This window comes from Phoca vitulina, unplaced genomic scaffold (assembly GCF_004348235.1).
Source record: "Phoca vitulina isolate PV1807 unplaced genomic scaffold, GSC_HSeal_1.0 scaffold39, whole genome shotgun sequence".
NCBI lineage: Eukaryota > Metazoa > Chordata > Mammalia > Carnivora > Phocidae > Phoca > Phoca vitulina.
In genome coordinates this window covers 17,469,281-17,480,153 of record NW_022589742.1, presented here as the reverse complement: position 1 = coordinate 17,480,153, position 10,873 = coordinate 17,469,281, and the positions used below count along the sequence as shown (strand labels likewise).

Here is a 10,873-nt window from a genome sequence, read left to right as displayed (position 1 = left end):
TCTCTCTCTTTTTTTTTTAAAGATTTGGGAAGTACTTTATTTGATCATGTGACACCATATAACAGCCAGATTTACAGAAGCCTAACCACAGTATAGATTTGAATAGGGAAGATGCCTCAGAAATAGCAGTCTTAGTAATTCAAGTACTGACCTTTATTTGATAAAGGAAAACAGTTTTGATGACTAATTTACCAGAGTTTTAAAATGCAATTTTATACAGTTGTTTTCTTAAAAGAACTACTGTTTTGAACCACAATAAACAAGATACAGTTTATTCACATAAAGAAACTGCCATTGAAAACATGTTTAAAAATTCCCATCTCACTCCATTTTTCCCTTCTCAGCACTGCAATGCTTCATTCCATCATCATGCTGAAGTCCTCAGCATCTTCCATACCATTTCCAAGGGAATCCCTGGGAAGTAGCAAATGTCTGCCTTCCTTTAGAAAGACACAGATAACCTGGAATTTTTCTTACCACATTCTCCAATGTTCCTACAACTTGCACTTCCTGCTCTTCTGAAATAAGCTTCTTTTTGGCACAGCAGAAAAAAACATGCCACGAGGAATCTGAAAACCTAGATTCTGGGCCCAGCTATGTCATAAACTAGAGAATAATCCTAAACAAGTCATGAAACCTCCCCAGCCCTCTGTTCTTAACTGCAAAAAATAAGTCATATTCTTTCAGTCCTTTATTATCATTTATCCTCACAGTAACCGTTAGATTTAAATAAGGCAGCATTATACTCATTTCATAGAGGAAATTCAGTCTCAAAGAGATTACACAATCTACTCAAGATCCCACAGGTGGTAATAAGACACAGCTAAACTTAGATGATCTCACTCAAGACCCTAGTACTGGTACACACTGTACTCATAAGTTGGTTCAATGGATGAAGCAGAAGTTTCCCAGGTCCCTTCCAATGTTCAAATTTTAAACTTCTTGCAATTTTTTCCTCCCTTTCAACCAGCATTTAAATTAGAAAACATATATATAATTCATCACTAAATTTCATTTACCATGGTTCTGTGATTTAACCCTTCTTTACAATTTTCTTATATTTCTATATTAAATCCAGAGAAGTGACTTTTTTTCTGATAGCTCCCACAACTGCCTGCCTCTCTGAAAGCTTTTGGATCTACCTGTTGTCAAAACAGAGATTGCTAAAATTTTGTAAATACCAATTCCTTTTTATAATTTTAAGAAGTCATTCCATACTTAAATAAAACAGTTCAAAACAAGAGAAGTCCTCGCTCTTATTCCCTGTAATAATAAAATGTACTTTCTATTGATTTTGTATCCACTTTCCTGTCTGCTTTCTTTTGGGAAATACTGTTATCCTACCTCACTGTCAAGTCTCCCTCTCCCTAACAAGAAAAAACCGCAGTCCTAAGAGTTAGGAAAACTCTTACTTTCACAATTCCATAGGAAGAATAAATTAACCACCTAAATTGGATGGCGAAACTTTGAATGTTAAATGAGAGATTCGGGACATTTCCCAAGAGGCCATATGACCAGTCTAAAAGCTGATGATATGATTTGCCTAAAATTACACTTTAAGTTTTTTATCATAAATTTATATATGTGCTGATTAGTCTTGCCGATATTACATATGAACATATACCTAAACCAAATTAAACTTCACAAGAAACAAAATTCATTCTATCAGCAATCCTGAAAATTCAGCAAAACCCAATAAATAGTACGCTCTCCCAAGAAGGGAGCTTTAACCATTCAGTAATTTGTATAATTTAACATGCTGAAAATGAGAAAATAAACAGGGCATGGGAACCGGGACTACATACAGGAAAAGTAATTTCAAAATTTTCTTCATTTTGATGGTATCACTTTCTTGTCTTCAGGAGGGAAGATTCTGACTTCAAAAGTAACAAAATATTTGAGAAGGGATTTTACATCTTTCTGTTCTAGATAGTATTCTTCTGCTATTTTCTCAGCAGTCCATGTTTCTGGATAAAGTTTATGATTATTGAGAAGTGTCAATGCTTCTGCAATGGAAATTTTGCCTTTGGGAATGTTCTTGATACTCATCATGTTAAAGTCACGGCCTTTTGCCAATCTGAACTCCTTTGGCTCTTGACGTGTTCCACCATCTTTTACCTGCAGAGAAGACACCGGATCTTTGGAATCAACATACACATCTTTTAGTAACGACAGCAGTTTGTCATCTTTTCTAGCAATTTCTCCCTTAATTTCTGGATGGCAGCTCATCTGCTCTCGCAGGAGGCTCTTGGTGGAGGGGTGCCTGGGAGCGGGAGAGGGCTTCATCTTGCTGATTTCCCATTCCGCCTGGTTCTCTAGGTTGAAATTCCTGATTGCGCGAGACACCGAGGCCCCCATCTCCTTACAACATGATGTCCTCTGCTTCTCGCTGCACGTGGGAAAAAACCTTTGTACTTCTCTTTTAAATTGCTCTTAAGAAAAGTGATTGTATGGTGACTAACATAACATAATAAAATTAAAAAAATAAAATGTTTCATTTGCCACACATCAAAAAAAATAGTGATAGTAAAAATGACACTAGGGAATTCAGTGTCTTTCTTCAATGACTTATAAAATCTGTCTCGGTTTACTAGTAAAAAAATTATTTTCTACTTAAAGTGCAGTGCAAAAAACCTTGATTTTCATATTGCAATATCTACATTTTTTTCTCTGTCTTTTAGAAAAGCAATGAAATTCAAATCCCCACCCCTGGAATATAGCTGCCACTTTTTAAATTGAAGTAAAATTCACATAATGTAAAATTCACCATTTTAAAGTGTTCAGTTAAAAAAAAAGACAAAACAAAAAATAAAGCGTTCAGTTCAAGTGGCTTCTAGACTTTCACAGTGTTGTACAGTTATTACCACTACCTAATTCCAGAATATTTTTTTCATCCCCCCCCAAAACAACCCATACCCATTAAGCAGTCATTTTCCATTCATCCTTCCTTCCAACCTTAGTGATCACTAATTTGTTTTCTGTCTTTATGGATTTGCCTATTCTGGATATTATATACAAATGGAATCATATATGTGGCTTTTTGTGTCTGACTTCTTTCCCTTAATATATTGTTTTAAAGGTTCATCCATGTTGTAGCATGTATCAATATTTCATTCCTTCCTATGATTAAATAACATACCATCGTATAGATATACTACATTTTCTTCATCCATTCATCGGTTTATGGACATTTGAATTGTTTCTACATTTTTGTTATGGTAAATAGTACTATTATGAACAATCCTGTGCAAGTTTTTTTTTTTTTTTTTTTGAAGATAGGTTTGTAATTCTTGGGGACTATATAAGTTTTATAAGACTGCTGTAACAAAGCACTACAAACTGGGTGGCTTAAGCAATAAATTTTTTTTCTTAAAATTCTGGAGGCTAGATGTCAGTGATCTAGGTATCATCAGACTTGGTTCCTTTTGAGGGTTATGAGGAAGAATCTATTTCATGATTCTTTCCTAGTTTCTGGTGGTCTGGCAATCTTTGGCATTCCTTAGCTTGTAGAAACATCACCCCAATCTCTTCCTTCATTTCACATGTTATTCTCCCTGTCTGCTTGTCTGTGTCCAAGTTTTCCCTTCTTATAAGGATACAAGTCATATTGATTTAGGACCCATTTTAACTTGGTTACATCTGTACAAACCTTTTCTCCAAATAAGGTCACATTCTGATGTACTGGGGGTTAAGACTCCAACATAAGTACATACTTAGGAGTAGAATTTCTGATTTATATGTTAATTCTGTGTTTAACTTTTTAATGATTCAGCAGCAATGTATGAAAATTTTAAGTTTTTCATGTTGTCAACACTTAGGACTTTTCTTTTTTTAAAAAATTATAGCCATTCCATATTTGTCACTTTTTATAACATTACATATAGATGAAATTTAAATATTCATACAGATGATAAAGTTAATATATCATCATCAATAGTGGAAACATATAGAAACCAATAGTGACTAGCACATTCTTCTCTGAACATCAATATTTTTCAGACTCTTCTATGCATAGATTAGTGTACAGAAAATAGACTTACACTTATTTTTTACAGTATAAATATATCATTGGATGGTTAGAAATAATTACTGATAAAATTATTACTCATTTAAAAATTATTTCACTGTAATTTCTTTGAAAAAACTTGTAATATGGGGTTTTCTATGTGAAAATATATCATTAATATCAATTTTTGAGTGTGGATTTCCATCTAATTTTTAGAAGGGTACTGAAAAGCCTAATTAATTTCTCCCCCAGATCTTATTTAAGCTGTGCTAATGGGTCTTCTCCTATTATACAAAATTGATACAAGTAATGTGAAAGTTAAGAGCATTTCTCTTTAATCCTTGAATAAGAATTATGACAATGGGGAACAACAAGATGGTTGTATTAACATAAATAGTACTGTAATAGTAATAAAACACAATGTATGAGAAAGTAGACAAGTCAGAACTTGGTTCATGATTCTCAGTACTCTACCCTATTAATATACCATATTTTATGCCCAGCTTTACAGTTAACAAATAGATAAAAGCAATATTTCAATCTATATACAGCAAACCTACTTTGCATGTAAATTTGCACACCACATCTTCTTTATCCATTCATCCATCAATGGGCTCTTCCCATATTTAGGCAATTGTGGACATTCTGCTATAAACATTGGGGTGCATGTGCCACATAGAATCACTATTTATGTGTCCTTTGGATAAATACCTAGTAGTGCAATTGCTGGGTCACAAGGTAGTTCTATTTTTAACTTTTTGAGGAACCTCCATACTGTTTTCCAGAGTGGCTGCACCAACCTGCATTCCCAACAACAGTGTAAAAGTGTTCCCCTTTCTCTGCATCCTCACCAACATCTGTTGTTTCCTGAGTTCATTTTTGCCATTCTAACTGGTGTGAGGTGGTATCTCATTGTGGTTTTGGTTTGTATTTCCCTGATGCCAAGTGATGTTGAGCACTTTTTCATGTGTCTGTTAGCCATTTGCATGTCTTCCTTGGAGAAATATCTGTTCATGTCTTCTGCCCATTTCTTGACTGGATTTTGTTTTGTTTTGTTTTTTGGGTGTTGAGTTTGGTAAGTTCTTTATAGATTTTGGATACTAGACCTTTATCTGATAAGACATTTGCAAATGTCTTCTCCCATTCCATAGGTTGCCTTTTAGTTTTGTTGATTGTTTCCTTTGCTGTGCAAAAGATTTTTATCCTGATGAAGTCCCAATTGTTCATTTTTGCTTTAGTTTCCCTTGTCTCTGGAGACTTGTCTAGCAAAAAGTTGCAACAGCCAAGGTCAAAGAGGTTGCTGCCTGTATTCTCCTCTAGGATTTTGATTGTTTCCTGTCTCACATTTAGGTCTTTCATCCATTTTGTATTTATTTTTGTGTATGGTGTAAGAAAACGGTGCAGTTTCATTCATCTGCATGTGGCTGTCCAGTTTTCCCAACACCATTTGTTGAAGAGAGTGTCTTTTTACAATTGGATATTTTTTCCTGCTTTGTCAAAGATTAGCTGACCATACAGTTGTGGGTCCACATCTGGATTCTTTATTCTGTTCCATCGATCTATGTGTCTGCTTTTGTGCCGGAACCATCCTGTCTTGATGATTACAGCTTTGTAATACTGCTTGAAGTCTGGGATTGTGATGCCTCTTGCTTGGCTTTTCTTTTTCAACATTATTTTGGCTATTTGGGATCTTCTGCAGTTCCATACAAATTTTAGGATTGTTTGTTCTAGCTCTGTGAAAAATGCTGTTGTTATTTTTATCAGGATTGCTTTGAATGTGTAGATTGCTTTGGGTAGCATAGGAATTTTAACAATATTTGTTTTTCCAATCCATGAGCCTGGAATGTATTTCCATTTCTGTGTGTCTTCTTCAGTTTCTTTCATAAGTGTTCTATAGTCTTCAGCATACAGATCTTCTACCTCTTTGGTTAGACTTGTTCCTAGGTATCTTAAGGTGTTTGATGCAATTGTAAATGGGATCAATTCATTGATTTCTGTTTCTGCTGCTTCATTATTGGTGTATAGAAATGCAACGGATTGCTGTACATTGATTTTATATCCTGTGACTTTACTGAATTCATGTATCAGTCCTAACAATTTTTTGGTGGAGTCTTTGGGTTTTTTACATAGATTATCATGTTGTCTGCAAAGAGTGAAAGTTTGACTTCTTCCTTGCTTATTTGGATGTCTTTTATTTCTTTTTTGTTGTCTGATTGCTGAGGCTAGGATTTCCAGTACTATGTTGAACAACAGTGATGAGAGTGAAATATGACTCAGCTATTAAAAAGAATGAAATATTGCCATTTGCAATGATGTGAATGGAACTAGAGCGTATTATGCTAAGCGAAATAAGTCAGTCAGAGAAAGACAAGTACCATATGACTTCACTCATATGTGGAATTTAAGAAACAAAACAGATGAACATAGAGGAAGGGAAGGAAAAAAATAAAATATGATTTTTTTTTAATTTTTTTATTGTTATGTTAATCCCCAAACATTACATCATTAGTTTTAGATATAGTGTTCCATGATTCATTGTTTGTGCATAACACCCAGTGCTCCATGCAGAACGTGCCCTCCTCAATACCCATCACCAGGCTAACCCATCCTCCCAACCCCCTCCCCTCTAGAACCCTCAGTTTGTTTTTCAGAGTCCATCGTCTCTCATGGTTCTTCTCCCCCTCCGACTTCCCCCCCTTCATTCCTCCCCTCCTGCTACATTCTTCTTCTTCTTTTTTTCTTTCTTAACATATATTGCATTATTTGTTTCAGAGGTACAGATCTGCGATTCAACAGTCTTGCACAATTCACAGCGCTTACCAGAACACATACCCTCCCAGTGTCCATCACCCAGTCACCCCATCCCTCCCACCCCACCCCCCACTCCAGCAACCCTCAGTTTGTTTCCTGAGATTAAGAATTCCTCATATCAGTGAGGTCATATGATACATGTCTTTCTCTGTTTGACTTATTTCGCTCAGCATAATACCCTCCAGTTCCATCCACGTCGTTGCAAATGACAAGATCTTATTCCTTTTGATGGCTGCATAATATTCCATTGTATATATATACCACATCTTCTTTATCCATTCATCTGTTGATGGACATCTTGGCTCTTTCCACAGTTTGGCTATGGTGGACATTGCTGCTATAAACATCAGGGTGCACGTAGCCTTTCGGGTCCCTACTTTTGTATCTTTGGGGTAAATACCCAGTAGTGCAATTGCTGGATCATATGGTAGCTCTATTTTCAACTTTTTGAGGAACCTCCATACTGTTTTCCAGAGTGGCTGCACCAGCTTGCATTCCCACCAACAGTGTAGGAGGGTTCCCCTTTCTCCGCATCCCCGCCAACATCTGTCATTTCCTGACTTGTTAATTTTAGCCATTCTGACTGGTGTGAGGTGGTATCTCATTGAGGTTTTGATTTGGATTTCCCTGATGCCGAGCGATATTGAACACTTTTTCATGTGTCTGTTGGCCATTTGGATGTCTTCTTTGGAAAAATGTCTGTTCATGTCTTCTGCCCATTTCTTGATTGGATTCTTGGTTTTTTTGGTGTTGAGTTTGATGAGTTCTTTATAGATTTTGGATACTAGCCCTTTATCTGATATGTCATTTGCAAATATCTTCTCCCATTCTGTCAGTTGTCTTTTGGTTTTGTTGACTGTTTCCTTTGCTTTGCAAAAGCTTTTTATCTTGATGAAGTCCCAATAGTTCATTTTTGCCCTTGCTTCCCTTGCCTTTGGCGATGTTTCTAGGAAGAAGTTGCTGCGGCTGAGGTCGAAGAGGTTGCTGCCTGTGTTCTCCTTTAGGATTTTGATGGACTCCTGTCTCACATTGAGGTCTTTCAACCATTTGGAGTCTATTTTTGTGTGTGGTGTCAGGAAATGGTCCAGTTTCATTCTTCTGCATGTGGCTGTCCAATTTTCCCAACACCATTTGTTGAAGAGACTGTCTTTTTTCCATTGGACATTCTTTCCTGCTTTGTCGAAGATTACTTGACCAGAGTTGAGGGTCCATTTCTGGGCTCTCTATTCTGTTCCATTGATCTATGTGTCTGTTTTTGTGCCAGTACCATACTGTCTTGATGATTATAGCTTTGTAATAGAGCTGGAAGTCCAGAATTGTGATGCCGCCAGCTTTGTTTTTTCTTTTTCAACATTCCTCTGGCTATTCGGGGTCTTTTCTGGTTCCATACAAATTTTAGGATTATTTGTTCCATTTCTTTGAAGAAAGTGGATGGTATTTTGATGGGGATTGTATTGAATGTGTAGATTGCTCTAGGTAGGATTGACATCTTCACAATATTGGTTCTTCCAATCCATGAGCATGGAACGTTTTTCCATTTCTTTGTGTCTTCCTCAATTTCTTTCATGAGTATTTTATAGTTTTCTGAGTACAGATCCTTTGCCTCTTTCGTTAGATTTATTCCTAGGTATCTTATGGTTTTGGGTGCAATTGTAAATGGGATCGACTCCTTAATTTCTCTTTCTTCTGACTTGTTGTTGGTGTATAGGAATGCCACTGACTTCTGTGCATTGATTTTATATCCTGCCACTTTACTGAATTCCTGTATGAGTTCTAGCAGTTTTGGGGTGGAGTCTTTGGGATTTTCCACATAAAGTATCATATCATCTGCAAAGAGTGAGAGTTTGACTTCTTCTTTGCCGATTTGGATGCCTTTGATTTCTTTTTGTTGTCTGATTGCTGTGGCTAGGACTTCCAATACTATGTTGAATAGCAGTGGTGATAGTGGACATCCCTGCCGCGTTCCTGACCTTAGGGGGAAAGCTCTCAGTTTTTCCCCATTGAGAATGATATTCGCTGTGGGTTTTTCATAGATGGCTTTTATGATATTGAGGTATGTACCCTCTATCCTTATACTCTGAAGAGTTTTGATCAAGAAAGGATGCTGTACTTTGTCAAATGCTTTTTCTGCATCTATTGAGAGGATCATATGATTCTTGTTCTTTCTTTTGTTAATGTATTGTATCACGTTGATTGATTTGCGGATGTTGAACCAACCTTGCAGCCCAGGGATAAATCCGACTTGGTCGTGGTGAATAATCCTTTTAATGTACCGTTGGATCCTATTGGCTAGTATTTTGGTGAGAATTTTTGCATCCATGTTCATCAGGGATATTGGTCTGTAATTCTCCTTTTTGATGGGGTCTTTGTCTGGTTTTGGGATCAAGGTAATGCTGGCCTCATAAAATGAGTTTGGAAGTTTTCCTTCCATTTCTATTTTTTGGAACAGTTTGAGAAGGATAGGTATTAATTCTTCTTGAAATGTTTGGTAGAATTCCCCTGGGAAGCCATCTGGCCCTGGGCTTTTGTGTTTTGGGAGATTTTTGATGACTGCTTCTATTTCCTTAGTGGTTATAGGTCTGTTCAGGTGTTCTATTTCTTCCTGGTTCAGTTTTGGTAGTTGATACATCTCTAGGAATGCATCCATTACTTCCAGGTTATCTAATTTGCTGGCATAGAGTTGCTCATAATATGTTCTTATAATTGTTTGTATTTCTTTGGTGTTGGTTGTGATTTCTCCTCTTTCATTCATGATTTTGTTGATTTGGGTCATTTCTCTTTTCTTTTTGATAAGTCTGGCCAGGGGCTTATCAATCTTGTTAAGTCTTTCAAAGAACCAACTCCTAGTTTCATTGATCTGTTCTACTGTTCTTTTGGTTTCTATTTCATTGATTTCTGCTCTGATCTTTATTATTTCTCTTCTCCTGCTGGGTTTAGGCTTTATTTGCTGTTCTTTCTCCAGCTCCTTTAGGTGTAGGGTTAGGTTGTGTACTTGAGACCTTTCTTGTTTCTTGAGAAAGGCTTGTATTGCTATATACTTTCCTCTTAGGACTGCCTTTGCTGTATCCCAAAGATTTTGAATAGTTGTGTTTTCATTTTCATTGGTTTCCATGAATTTTTTTAATTCTTCTTTAATTTCCTGGTTGACCCATTCATTCTTCAGTAGGATGCTCTTTAGCCTCCATGTATTTGAGTTCTTTCCGACTTTCCTCTTGTGATTGAGTTCTAGTTTCAAAGCATTGTGGTCTGAAAATATGCAGGGGATGATCCCAATCTTCTGGTACTGGTTGAGACCTGATTTATGACCTAGGATGTGATCTATTCTGGAGAATGTTCCATGGGCACTAGAGAAGAATGTGTATTCCGTTGCTTTGGGATGGAATGTTCTGAATATGTCTGTGAAGTCCATTTGGTCCAGTGTGTCATTTAAAGTCTTTATTTCCTTGTTGATCTTTTGCTTAGACGATCTGTCCATTTCAGTGAGGGGGGTGTTAAAGTCCCCCATTATTATTGTATTGTTGTCGATGTGTTTCTTTGCTTTTGTTATTAATTGCCTTATATAATTGGCTGCTCCCATGTTAGGGGCATAGATATTTACATTTGTTAGATCTTCTTGTTGGATAGACCCTTTAAGTAGGATAGTGTCCTTCCTCATCTCTTATTACAGTCTTTGGTTTAAAATCTAATTTGTCTGATATAAGGATTGCCACCCCAGCTTTCTTTTGGTGTCCATTAGCATGGTAAATGGTTTTCCACCCCCTCACTTTCAATCTGGGGGTGTCTTTGGGTCTAAAATGAGTCTCTTGCAGACAGCATATCGATGGGTCTTGTTTTTTAATCCAATCTGATAGCCTGTGTCTTTTGATTGGGGCATTTAGCCCATTTACATTCAGGGTAACTATTGAAAGATAGGAATTCAGTGCCATTGTATTGCCTGTAAAGTGACTGTTACTGTATATTGTTTGTGTTCCTTTCTGGTCTATGTTGCTTTTAGGCTCTCTCTTTGCTTAGAGGACCCCTTTCAATATTTGTTGTAGGGCTGGTTTCGTGTTTGCA

The 10,873-nt window shown here is 36.6% G+C and overlaps 1 protein-coding gene across 1 annotated transcript; it reads right to left on the bottom strand.

The window, feature by feature from the left end:
- Window positions 1-1,799: 1,799 nt before the first annotated feature.
- LOC116647197 (NADH dehydrogenase [ubiquinone] 1 alpha subcomplex assembly factor 4-like) lies at window positions 1,800-2,374 on the bottom strand. Its single transcript, XM_032428381.1, has one exon. The coding sequence runs from the start codon at window positions 2,356-2,358 to the stop codon at window positions 1,831-1,833; it is 528 nt and encodes a 175-aa protein (XP_032284272.1). The 5' UTR covers window positions 2,359-2,374; the 3' UTR covers window positions 1,800-1,830.
- Between the last annotated feature and the right edge of the window lie 8,499 nt (window positions 2,375-10,873).